Here is a 13,907-nt window from a genome sequence, read left to right on the forward strand (position 1 = left end):
GAACGAACCCATAGGGCGTGGGCAGACTCTTCATTGAAAAGCTAACCCTTATCGGAAGTTCCTCAAGCCTAGGAGAAAATAACTCGACTACATGAAAAATACAAACAAATGATTCAGCCTGGAGACCTTCTTCCTCTTGTCCTATACTTGTCACACATGCTCCCAATTACTCCCGTCACCCAAACAGGAGCAGCAGCTCTGTCCAAGGTGGGACACCAACACCCTTAAGAGAGCGCAGGAGGTGGGGGTGAGAAAGGCAGAATGACCATGTGTCCATCACCTGTCAAAGCCCATGGACTCAGGCTCTCCCCACAGCACCCTGCCCTCACCTCACAGGGCCACTTTAATAACGACGAGAAACAATTTTTTGGTGACTGATCCAGGCACACTCCGACAAGCAGGGCTTGTCTTCTTTCCTTTTTTTGGCTAAATGTGAAATCTTCATGGTACTCCAAGACATGAAATAACACCAACGCACGTGACACGGCCACACTGTGCAACCGCAACACAGCAGCCAGCCTAACATTTGGCACTTTTTGGAGAAACACTCACATACATGGGGAGTTTAGAAACAGCAACGGCTGTGAGATTCAGCTGATAACAGTCACCAAGTTAGAGAATAATTTTTGCTTGTACAGTGTGGAAAGAAATGCTGGCCAAGGTACTCCTTGAACCACGTGCACTGATATGATCAGTGATCATTATCAAATTCAAATATGAACACAGTGCAACGTGTGTTTAAAAGGGAAAGTGTAGGGGGAAGTACAAGGGAACTGTCGCTGACCTTCCCCTCTGCATTCATTGCTTTTCATTTGTTATCATGTTCTACCCTCAACACCGCCTCTGAAGTGTTGGTTTCATAATCTCCATTTTGTAGAAAATGAGGCTCCCATCACACTGTTACGAAGCAACAGAGCCAGAGAGCAAAGCTTTAGGGGACTGAGGTATTGTGCTTATGGTCTTTGTTAACGTTCCAGCAAAAAGAAGGCTAAGTCCATAAACACTTGGAAAGGCTGAGGCTGTACCCTTTACATAAAACATATGACTTCACGAACTAAGCAACCCAATCACAAAATGAGGAGCCTTTCATTACAAAGCAATTGAGGGTTTCACCACCTAAAACGCTTCATCAGTTACCTCAGAGCCTCCTATTTCTTTATGACTTAGAAGCTTGTAAGTTATAAGCTTCTAGGCAGAAAAGTAATCAGGGAAAATGTTTGCCCCCAGATAATTTACTAGTGCTTAAAACCACTCCCTAATCTATTTTTTAATGTGCATGCACTGACATAATCTAACAGCATGAAGCCATATCAAATAATTACCCAAATTACAGAACATAAATTCAATTCACTATAAGGACTTGCCACCTGAACAATTCAATTTATTGAAATCTGCCCCTGAATTAAGGCAAAGCAAAACCCTGGCACAACCTTCTCTTCTGCTTTACATGCTTCTACCACCACTGACTGAGCCTCTGCTAACAAGACTTAAGAAAAAGGAGGACAGGATATATAACGGAAAAGAATATGTATGTATATGTAAAACTGAATCACTTTGCTATATACCTGAGACTAACATTGTCATCAACTACATTTCAATAAAAAAAACTTCTTAAATGATAAAATATTTCATGGCCATGTCAGCTTTTTAAATCAGTTACAGTTTGAACTGTAAATAATAAGTTTAAAAATAAAAGAGTACAGGATATGCCAGATTATTTAGTAGAGAAGAGATTAAGAGTTTCCATATATTCCAGTGCAGGTACATTCCCCTCTCATGACATACATTTAAGTTCCTATTAAATTCAATAAAATTTAAGTTTTAAGGGGAGAGATAAAGCCATTAAGCCATTCTCAAGGGGAAAACCAGTGAGCAGGGACAGAGAAACTCTGGAATCAGAACTTCCCCACTGACTCCACCACGACACTGCCACCTGACTAGTAACAGAGCCAGACCATCATTCAGGGGCTTTCTTAGTTTTGACTAATTACCAGCTACTCCATGACATGTGCGTGCCTGTGCACAACACAGGACAACCTCTTCGTGGCACAAGATGCGAAAGAGAAAAATGCCCAGGTTTGCATCTGCTGGAGAAGGAAGACTTGCAACAAGCCAAGGAGTGGTTTGGAAGGGGAAAAAAAACATACTACTCTGAAACATGGCAGATAAAGGATTAGACAGCAATGATCAAAGTTTCTTTATTTTATGTATAATCTCCCTTCCTGAAAAAAAAGAAAAGAAAAGAAAAGAAATGGTCCAAGTTCTTGATTAAAGCTCATAAAAGAATCAACTTTGTCTTAGTTTTGCCAGTAAGGCCAGGATGCCAATAAAAGCCCACAATGCAGACACAATTGGCCCTGCTCCTCTCCATTGCTCAGATACACAAGATAAAAGAAGTGTTTGAGTGGCACTGGCACTGCTCACGGGCTGGCAGTCTGCTGGCAGCTGGCTGGCCTGCGACGCCCTCAACTCATGTCTGGGTGGTTCATTCCGTGCATCTCTCATCATCCAGCAGGCAAGCCTTGATACAGAACCAATTTTCAAGTTTCTCATTGTGTCATATTAGCATATTACTCCATGACCAAAACAAATCTCATGGCCAACCCTTGAGTCACTGAGACAAGGGACTACCCAAGAGTGTGGACACAAGCTAAGAAACTACTGTGGCCACTTCTGAAAACCATCGGTCAGCTTTAAGCAGCATAAAATTAAGTGGTCATAAATTCTTTTGACACTCTTCCCATTGGGAGGTGGAATCTACACCCCCGACCCCTGAAACGGAGGAAGCCTGTGCTTACTTTGACTTAGCTATACTGCCACTGTACGATTTCCCAGGCTTCTTCCTGGTCCTCTTGGAGCACCTGCTGCCAGGATGCTCCCTCCTGGAACACTCCCTCTCAGAACCCAGCCGTCCCGCCTGGAGAAGCCCAACCACAGCAGACTACATGTAAATGACTCTAGTTAACAGTTCGAGCTGAGCTCAGCCTTTGCATCATCCCAGCCCCGGAGTCTGACACGTGAGTAACAAAGCCTCTAGAGGACTCCAACCTCCACTCACGCAAGTCACCCCCAATCACTGGAGTCTTCCCAGTTGAGGCTCCGTATGTCGTGGAGACAAGCCAGCCCTGCTGATCAGGCTCCACCTGAATTCCTGACCCACAGAATCCAGGAGCTACATATAAAAAGGCTGTCGTTTTACTCCACTGTGTTTGGGGTAGTTTATTGGGCAGTAATGATAACAGGACCACACACCAATTTCAAAATTCGCTTTTCCTTCATCACTCACAGGGTCATATTACTTCTTTCAAGCGAAACAGAGAAGTCAGCAACAGATGAAGCCTGATGACCGGTAACTTTGTTGGCCTTTCTGGGATTTAGAAAAAGGTTTTTAAAATAACTAGCATAGAATATTCAGATGAAATTATCCAACAGAGAAGTTTTATTACTCAATAAATTTCTCTATGTCAAAGTACTTGAACATTAGGCAGGTACTGATGTGGCTATTAATTAGTTAATTCAACAAATATATATATTAGATGTCAGGCACTATTCTAGCTGTTGTCATTCAACAATGAACCATACAAACTAAGTCTGTCACTGCAGGGCATATAATTGGCTAGGGGCTAGAGACAATAAACAGAGATGTATACAATAATGAAAAGACGCAAACATCTGTTGAGTGCTTACTATGGGCCAGGCACGGTCACAAGGGCTTCAGACAGTAAGAAATTATTTACAACTCATCACAACCCTATGAGACTAGGACTATTATTCCCACTTCAAAGATAAAGAAATGGAAGAACAGAGAATTAGGTAACTTGCTATCTTTTTGTTCAGACTTTGGAAACCACATGATTAATCACTGAGAGCTGCACAGGTAGGCTCATGGATACGCCCCAAATAATAAAGCAGGAGAAGGTAGGGCCTGCCGAGACTTAACCAATTCCACCCCTATCTCCAGCATTTACTGAGCACCTACTGCGTGTCAGGTATCACACTAAGCTCTTGCTACACTACCATGAATAGGACGGCCATGTGACATGTGACATCTCTCCTGTCCTTTCAGTCTTCTCAGGCATATGCACACTTGAAATCTTAAGACTTTCTCATAGTATACATCTCTCTGCTGTTCTTCTTTTAGGAGATAAAGATAAATCCTTTGAGACTTGTACCACATCTTCTCCACAGTCCAACCTGCCATTTAGTGTCACAACTATAAGAGTGTCTGTAACTATTAATAAAAGCAACAGTGTCCAAACGTTTCAAGTTCATAACACTAGAGCCAAAATCCTCAAATATAAATCCTGTGAATTTTCTGAGACCAACAAGGAGAAAAATTACATCAGCCAAACATCTGGATATGCTTCCATATTTTATCTCCTCTACTTCAATAATGCCTGCCATTTTGTTTCTGTAACACCTCTCTCCTAATGAGGCTAACCTCAGAGATAGGCAGCTGTCAAGTGAGCTCAACACTTAAGTTCCACAGCAAACCTCTCTTTGCAAGAGAAAGTAAGCTACTAGCTTTTCTTTTCTACTTCCTCGAGACACAGTGGGCTCAAGTGATCCTGTGACTTTTTCAAGGTAATAATTACAGCCAGTGACGACCTGTGCTTTTACATGGCGGCTGCTGGAAAAGGAGGCAAAACAGACTTCCTACAAAATGGTAAAATCTTTCTTCTTTTCTAGGCTACAGGAAGCTAACTTCTGGTGGCTTGGAGAGAACAAGGGTGGGTTTACCTGTTGCTTTATACCCCCTTAAGCCAGCAGGCAGCAGCTCCCAGCGGCCACCTATGAGTCAGTCTTCTATCCATAGGGGGTGAAATTTCCTGCTCTCACCACTAATGTATTCCTTTCCTTTCCAAAGCAAAGGATACTCTCAAATACCAGGGTGTTCCCGCTACCACAAATTTCAATATAATTTCATTGTGGGAACAAACGGTAACAAATACCATATGAAACCCATTCATGGTGATATATTAATCTTCACTGGAAATGAACTGAGTGTTGACTATTTACTCTCCATGGATACTGCAAGAATTGGGGGCAGGAAGACATTTCTGTTTGAAACCTAGAACTTCAAAATGTAAAACTAAAACCTAAGCTATTTTCTAATACGTATAAAAAAGCCATACTTAAATATTTTCCTAGTAATATTGATTCACTCCTAAATGTTCTATAATAAAAATAGGTTTATCCTCATTTAAAAAAACAGTGTACTTATTCAACTAACAAATAGAGTTCATTTCTCTTGTAAAAAGTGCTAAAGATTTATAAATACCTTTCAGAATAAAAGCTAATCTTTTCTTAAAATGATGGTCTTAAAACTGGGGCACCCCTTTCCCCATCCAGCTCTCATCAGCTGCCTGTATGTGAAGGGAGCTTGCCTAAGAAGCTTGGCAGAGTTGGAAGCATTTGCTCTTGGTGGCATCATACATGGTTTGCAGGAGTACGTCTGCTTCCTTACTGGACATTTAAAACCAGTTAACATAAGGAACACCATCCTAGCCAATTTCATTTTTACAAATATGGATAATTCCAATGCATGGCTCACCAAGTAAAAGGGAAATCTATTAAACTATTTAAAAACTATAGATGGTAGAAATGGGAAGAACCATGGAATTCATCCAGTTCAATCTCACCGTTTCCAAGATGAAACTCTAGCCCCAGTTGTTTACTCTATGAATCGTGATTTAAAAAATATATATGTATATATTTTTTAAATTCAGCTGCACAGTTTGCCCAAATTACTGAAAACACTAGCTTTCCAATGGCATTCCTCTGGTTCTACAGCTTGTCAGGATGATCTTAGGGGCTACCTGAGGGTCTAGGTGTTCTGGCTACTCATGTCCTCTTTAACCAGATCAGTCCTTGTTTTATCTGTTTCACAGCTGCGATAAAACTTCATGTGGAGAAGGAATGCCACCACTGTAACAAATCTAATGAGCAGCGCTTTGGATGCCTGAGTCAATCTGTCATTTCTTAATGTGGTACAAATCTGGACTTTTTCATTCTAACAATCCCAATAGCATCACACGGCGGTGAGGACGCTGGGGTTGCAGGGGGTTCGGTAGTGCAGCGCTCCAAAAAGCAAGAGGGTAACCAGGCCTCAGCTCCAACTGGAGGTCCATGAACCCTGAGTTGTCATCTAACACTCTGCAAACTAGTCACCTCTGAAATCAACATGAGCAGAGACACAGGGGCGGGGCCACATGTCCTGCATCTCCAGAACACTGGTGACGGGGCCTCATTTGCAACAGAGATTGACCACTGGGCCCGCGTGAGAAAACTCTGGGCCTGGGCTATCAAGCAGAACTCACCTGGTTTTGTTCATTTTCTTCACCTTTGACAGAGAACATCTCACTTCTACAATCACAAATCATGACTAAAAGAAGCTAAGAAATCTGTTTCTACCTAACAGGCGTATCGCATTTCAATTATCTAACTACACTACAAGACAGACAACATCTCGCACCACAAAATCTGAAGCACAGGTTTTTCTCATTTTATTGGATTAACGATTACTCTAAAAGTTACTAAAATCAATTATTTATATTTTGTTTTTAATCACAGAGAAATTTTGTTACAGAAAATAGCCATTGGAGAATCTTTTTATTATTGGATTGGCTAGAAGATGTAGAGAATATAAAATACATTTTGGCTTATACTTATTTCTTTAGCAGATTTTTAAAAAGTTTTTCAAAAGTAAAGACTTTAAGTGATCTTTTAAAAAGATTTAGAAATTAAATTATATTATAAAACAACCTGCAAACCATAGGTTAAAAATCTAAGTATAAGAATAGGAAATGTATTCTTATACCTATCTCTTGAAGACTCAAGTGTTTAAAATATTCTATTATAAATACATGTTTCATTATCCTGAACTTCTTCAGAAAGGTTCAAGTAAAATACTCACAGTTACTTATCACTCCTCCTAGCGGATCGCCTTTAAAATCAAATTCAATATCCATATATTTGCCCTGCCAAAGAAAGATTTTGTGAGTTTCCAAGTGCACCTCAAAATAATCAGTCAGTTTATCTTTTTAAAGCATTTAAACCCGTTACACATGTGTTTAAATGTGATTAAGAAAGACATACTTCAAGTAATCATGACTCAAAACAAAATGCCTCCCTAAATAATTCATACTAAATACCCCATTAGCTTGAAGTGAACATATCCCGTTGCTCATTCAAGAATAGCTCTTCCCAGCCATCATGCAACTTCTCCATTTTAGATGTGTTTCAAGACTCTCAAGGGTGTGTGTATTCAATTCAAGAATAACAACCAGAAAGGGGGAGGGTATCCCTCTGTGGAGCACATGCTTAGCATGCACGAGGTCCTGGGTTCAACCCCCAGTACCTCCTTTAAAAAATTAAACCTAATTACCTCCCCCCACAACCCCTGCCAAAAAAAGAATGAAAAGCCAGAAAAATAAGTATTTCTTGCATACGCACTAGCTGGGAATATAAATTATTTCATTTTCATAGACTAAGTATGTTTAAAACCGTGGCTAGAAATTCCAAACATACTGGGCAGTGGATTAAATAGAATACATCAAATTCTGTTCTTCCTATCTACTCAAATCAAATGCATGATTACGTGGTGTGACCAACTCAGAATCAAAGGCTGATCATTATTACTCTCTTTGACTTTTGATCTAGACTATACAGCAATACATAACCCATGTTCATATCACACTTCATAAATGTTATCTTATACACACAGAAACACACACAGTCTCATACTGTGCTTTTTTAGAGAACTGGTCCATCACTGTCTAGTTAAAGAGTAACAAGTGTAACAGAGCAAAACTGACAGCTGTTTTTTGTTTGGAAAAGGGTGTGTTGATCTAATAAGTATTTTTTGATTTTGTTTCCAGTTCTGCTTTAGTCACATCAATAATTCTCCCAGAGAATTACTTTAATTCTTTCCGTTTTCAAAATACTGGTGAGGGAGAAGCAGCACAATCACATGGCACACAAACAAGAGTGCAATTTGCAACTTTTTATTAACTTCTTCATTGTCCTGGGTCATCTGACCTTTTTAAGTCTTCACTTACTCAGTAAACAACTGTCTATCAAGCATTTCCTGGATACTAACGTAGGCCCAAGGGAAAGCAAAGCACAGCTCCTGCCCTCAAGGAACTTACAGTCTGGGGAGAATTGAGACATAAATAGGACATAACGGTGTACGTGATGCCTCCTACAGAGGGTCATGGGGCTGTGCACAAAAAAGAAGGGACTGGGGGTGGGGGGAGCCGTAAGTCTGCCCTAGCTTAAATGCAAAGAAAGTGTCAGGAGACGTCAGGCAGGCAAGGAGGAAGGAGCAGGCACCCACGAGGATGGTCAGGGAATTCGGAGCCCATCATGACATCACTTTTCTCCCCTGACAGCAAAGCTGTTTCATTAAAGGTCCCTCAGCAAGGAAGCCATGATCACACTTGCGTCTTCACAGGATCACTCTGGCTAGTGTTGAATGGACTGGAAAGGATCTATCTGATGTAGCCAACAGAGGTGGCAGCAATTAGGAGAGAAATGTTGGTGGCTCTCAGCAAGAGTAGCAGAAGAGACAAGTAAGCAGAGCTGAGAGCTGTGCCGAGAGTCACAATGACGGGCTGTGGCTGGACACAGGAGGTAAGAAAGGAGGAGGGTCAAGACTTTAAAAGGCCGGGTTTGTGGCAAGCAACTGAGTGGACAGTGATGCTCTCTCCACGATAGGAGGGGATGCTGGAGGCCAAGCAGCTATGGAGGAGAAAGAAGGAGTAACTTAACGAGAATCAGAGGGTGACCATACGAGAGGGGACGCTTTTAATGGAAGCTGGTCCCTGGACGTAGGAGGTCCCTGCGACAGGATCTACAGCACAGGTGGGATCACCCTGAGTCCAGAGTGTACATACTGACAGAGGGACCAGTGAGGTGCCAAGACACAGGGTAGCTGGGTTTGAGGGCTTGGAGGATGCTGATTTCTGTGAAGTGGGTGTAATGGCATCAGCTGAGAGAAGAGGACAGGACGTCTGGAGAGAGTCGAATACACGCTATTCGAAAAGGGAAAAGGAGAACTGGGGACTCGGTTGACACTCATCCTAATGACTCCCCAAAGGCTTGGTTCTGTCACTAGCCTACTCAGAAATAACCAGTGGCCCCTCACTGCCCACAAAACAAAGTCTGAGACCCTGAACCTGCTACTCCAGGCCCTTCAGTTGGGGCCCAGACTCATCTCTCCAGCCCTTTGGCCCTCAGCTCCATTCACAGACCCTACAGTCTAGCCATGAAGCCTGGCAAATGCAGGTACACGCTGGCTTCTCCCCTCGGCCTCCTCATGCTGTCCTGCCAGCTCCTCCTGCTCGCCACCTGATTTTGGCTCCTTAAGTCTCACAGGCCCACTCGGGACCAATGTCCTGCCCCAGACGCCTCCAGCTTCTCTCTTCTGAACTTCCATCACACATCGTCTCGACTTCTCATGGAGAACTTATCAGTTTACGTGTTGTGTTATAATTATTTTTAGACATGCCTATTTTTCCTGACTAGTCTATAAGCTCCTTAAAAATAGGTAATTGCTCATCAAGAAGTTTTCTAAGTGTCCACGATGGCGCCAGGCCTGCTCCAGCTCCCGGGGCCACCTCAGGGAATAAGAGGCTGGGAAGCTTCTTTTCACGGTGCCTACTGTCTAGGGGCAATGACGATGCAAACCATGCAGGAGAGCCCCGTAACTCCAGAGGCTGATGAATGCCTAAAAAGTGGAGACAGGATGAAGTCGCAGAGCTGACGAAAGGCATCATGGAAGTGACATGTGAGGTGAGCTCTAAATGATGCATCGCCAGCCACGCAAAGATCTGGGGATGGGGCACATTATGCAGAAGGACCAGCAACAGCAAAGGCCTAAGCCCGGGATTACTCAGGACGCTGGACAGTCACAAAGGCTTGTGTGGCTGCAGCCCAGTGAGCCGGGCGAGGGCAGGCTGGGAGCTCACGCAGGGAGGCTCGGGGAGCCTGGACTGTATTCCAGGTGCAAGGGGGACCACTGAGGCTGTCAGCCGGCAGGGGATGGCAGTTTGTAAAGATCACTCCGGCGACTCGTGGGGAAAGGGCTGTGGGCGGCAAGAGGACACACCAGGAGACCTAAGTTTAACTATGTTTCAACAATAGAGTTTTCAAAGCGGTGAATGAACTGTCTACATTCTTTTCCATTCTTACTGAATGAGAGGTGTGGTAAGGAGAGTCTCCTAACCCTACAGGTGCTCTCTCTTGCGTCCTCCAGGGCCTCTCTCGGCACTGTGCACAGCAGATGCTCAACAAAATCCCCTCCAAGAGCCTTAGTCAAGAAAAGTGATTTTCAAAAGCCTTAAAAGTCCCCTCCTCCAACCAAAATAGTGAGTTCCTTTTTTAATAGAAGCTCAATATGTCAAACTAGAGTGCTGGCGGCAGGAGAAATGGAGGCACCTCCATGGGGACACTGGCCCACACCACCATCTACAACGAAATGCTTACCTAGACCACTGCAAGGTCTACCAGATTTCTCAGCAAAGAGATCAAGAAGTTTATCCTGGGGGGAGGGTATAGCTCAGTGGTAGAGTGCATGCTTAGTATGCACGAGGTCCTGGGTTCAATCCCCAGTACCTACTTCAAGAATAAATAAATAAATAAATAAACCTAATTGCCCCCCCCCAAAAAGAATGTTTATCTTCATCCTGGGTTAACGAGTCAAACATAGCTGAAGGAAATATAATCTCCCCTGGAGTCATAAACCACTGTTGTATACAGTAGTAACTTTAAATACAGTAGAGTCCAACTATAATGCTACATCATGGACTTGAGTATATTACTGGTCAAAATCACAGCCCACAAAGCAGAGAAATTACAAAAACTGGGCATGAAATGCTTTAGCCTATAATCAAGTATTAATCTCATATCCTAATACCCACGTTATAATAGAATTTCTCGAAAGTTACTTACCAAGTCAAACCACCTGCCAAGCCTTTCACTAGATTTTCCAGTATCATTAAGTGCTAATGAGTCCTTAAGCAATATGGTTTTCTGCATTCTTATGGTCTATAGACTAAATATATTTGCAAATTTTTTAAAGTGTGTGTGTGATCTGCAAACCCAAAAACAAAAAACCCACCTCATCCCATAAAGAAGCTTGATCTACTAGAATTACCTCTATCTGCCCACACTTTGCTTCTAATTTGATTTATGTAATGAGATTAGCCACGTTACCACAACAGGAAAAGGCAGGGCTCAAATCAGCTTTAACAACTTAGGGGGCTAATCCAATGGAAAAAATTTATCGCCTTGGAATTAGGAACCTTGGCCTTCCACATGCCAAGCTATCAAAACTATCTCCACCTGAGGTCATTCTTGTGCCTTAAGTACTGAGTAACTCTAATGAGAAAAAGCAAAAAGGGGGCTAAAAGCTGGGGGCTGGGGGGCAGGAAAAGCCTTTGGCAGGGAGGCACAGAGGATCACCAACAATGGTCCCCAGTCATGTATGTGAGAAGACAGCTTAGAAAGTAAATGAGCTTTGATTATAAAATTTATAAAACTGGTTAAACTATAGAAAAAAGGAGTCAATTTCAAAACGCCCCAACACACTCAACATATTTCCCCCAGCTGCCTCCAGGCAGTGTGTGTAAAGACCAGAGGCAGGAAAGAAGGCAGCCCAACTGGAGAGATCCCAGGGGCTGACCTGCAGAGGGCCTGCTGGGGAGTGATGGGACGTGAGGCTGGAAAGGTCTCCGTTAGTGGAATCAGCATTTTCTAGTTCAACCAAACTCAAAACATCAATTAGCTTTGGTTTTCACTATGCAACCCTCCTCCCAGCCCCCATTAGTTGCCAAACTTACTGATTTTACCTCTATAAAGTTTTAGGCTACATCTCCATCCTTTCTCGCCCCACTGAAGAAAGGACAAGAGCTAGAGAGCATACAAATGTGACATCTAGTTTATCCTTCTTTCTACTTAATTTCTGACTCTTAATTATGATTCCTAAATACCAAAACTCACATTAGTAAAAAGATATTTTAAATAGCCTCATTTACATTGCTCATGGAATTTTATGATAGATGACAAGAAAACATGAAGAAATAGCTTTTCACTCCAAGAAGAATAGGGAAAATTTCAGAAAGCAAAAGAAAAAAGTCCTTACAGAACTTTCAGTTTCTCAATAGTGATGGTGTTTCTTATTTTTTAAACATGTATATTAAGAAATATTAAACATCTATTGGTTGTTAAACATACATGAGCTAAATATTAGTGTTAATACTTATGCTTCTGTAGAAATACTTACAAATCTAGAGGAGTTGTCGTTCCTTACAGTCTTGGCATTTCCAAAAGCTGGCAGGAAAGAAACAGATGTGTGGTCAAACATGACAGAAAAATAATTTCAACCCGAAAGATAAAACAAATGTAATATTCGACATCTATAAATCCTAGAAATGCAACCTTCAGCAATGACATGTCTGTCCAGAATGTCCACAGAAGCTTCTTAACTCATGCCTTGGTAAGTTGCTAAAGCTTCTGTGTCTTCTTTTAAGTTCATAGAAAGAGTCGTTCCTAGGATTCACGGAAGTTTTTCAAGTACCACTCTAAATTTAAACTTGTCTAATTCAACATCTTTTAACTGTTCTGACAGTAGTCAGCTGAGTGGCTAGCAAGCAAGGCTTCCGAGCTCTTCTGCCATGATTACCAGTGAATAAGGTTATTTCAGAGATAACTACTTAGTATTATCAAAGGCTTTATGAAACTCAATCGATGAGATTTCCAGATGGAAAAAGGCATGAGAAACTTTAAATTGTTCAATTAACTCTGAAATAAAGCTATATAAATACATAACTCTAAAATACAGAAAGAGTAAGAGATTTGGAAACGAATGTCATTTCCAATAGACTAAAAATGCTACATAGTTTCATTAGTTTAAGTCCATCAGACCTAAGTGAAACTTCCCAGAAAAAAAAACAAAACAAATCAACCTACAACGCAAAATCCAAGTTTGTCCCAATCTTAGCTGCTTCGAGGAGCCAGAGTCCCCCATAGGACTTCCTTTTAAAGGAGAGCACATAAGAATCACAGGGATGACACTGCCCTAGGCACAGGATGCTCCTGTCACAGGTAGTTCAGTGTCATAAGGTGAAAGGGCTGTGTCATCAAGCTTGTGCATTAATCTGGACCAGGTAGCAGAATTAAGTGGAATAAATGTAAGTCATATAAGCAGAGGGGATCCCTGTTTCATGTTCTGAAGCCCAGAAGCACACCTCACACTTCAATGTGTAAACCAATCACCTGAGGATCTTGCTCAAGTGCAGACTTTGGTTCAGTGAGTCTACGGATGGGCATGAATTCTTCATTTCTACCAATACCCTCCCTCCCGCCCCTCCCTGAGGTTATCACTGGGACCCACGGGCCACAATGTAGCCAGCAAGGACTGAAGAGTGGTGATGTGGCAAGCAGAAATCAATCTTTAGACAAAAAGTCCAGGCATTAAGTCTCTGGAAGCCTCCACAGCTTCATTAAATTAAATGGAAGGACGAAGATTAGAGTAATAAGAGCGCAAATGATTACTAATGGCCAAAAGCTGGTCCAAGTTTTGAAAGCAATCACCTGATCAAGGTGTGGGAGGCTCTCTTTGGATATTCAGTAGCCAAACCTGCTGCATTATTCACATTAGCTGGTATTTTTATATTTTTGATTGTCTTATAAAAAAAAAAAAGGTTCCTGCTCAGTTAAGACAAAATTAACAGCGTCAACACCGGGAAAGTTCTTTGATTCAGATTCCACTTGGAAAGGATACGGTTTGGTACATCCCTGACACCAAACTCTCTCTTTAACAGAAAATAAGCTGAGATGTTACACTGAGTGAGGAAACCTGCACACGGGAAACACTCAGAAAAGGATGCTTCCTGAAGAGGTTC

The 13,907-nt window shown here is 42.0% G+C and overlaps 1 protein-coding gene across 3 annotated transcripts in view; it reads right to left on the reverse strand.

The window, feature by feature from the left end:
* The window catches only part of MYO1B (myosin IB), a 166,943-nt gene that overhangs the window by 60,931 nt on the left and 92,105 nt on the right, over positions 1-13,907 (reverse strand). For all 3 annotated transcript variants that reach the window (XM_072961578.1, XM_072961577.1, XM_072961579.1), the window contains exons 6-7: positions 12,287-12,333; positions 6,917-6,980 (exon numbers count right to left, since the gene is read on the reverse strand). In XM_072961578.1, the coding sequence (XP_072817679.1) occupies positions 6,917-6,980; positions 12,287-12,333 (111 nt within the window). The remainder of the gene's footprint in view (positions 1-6,916; positions 6,981-12,286; positions 12,334-13,907) is intronic.

Source organism: Vicugna pacos, chromosome 5, assembly GCF_048564905.1.
Source record: "Vicugna pacos chromosome 5, VicPac4, whole genome shotgun sequence".
Lineage (NCBI taxonomy): Eukaryota > Metazoa > Chordata > Mammalia > Artiodactyla > Camelidae > Vicugna > Vicugna pacos.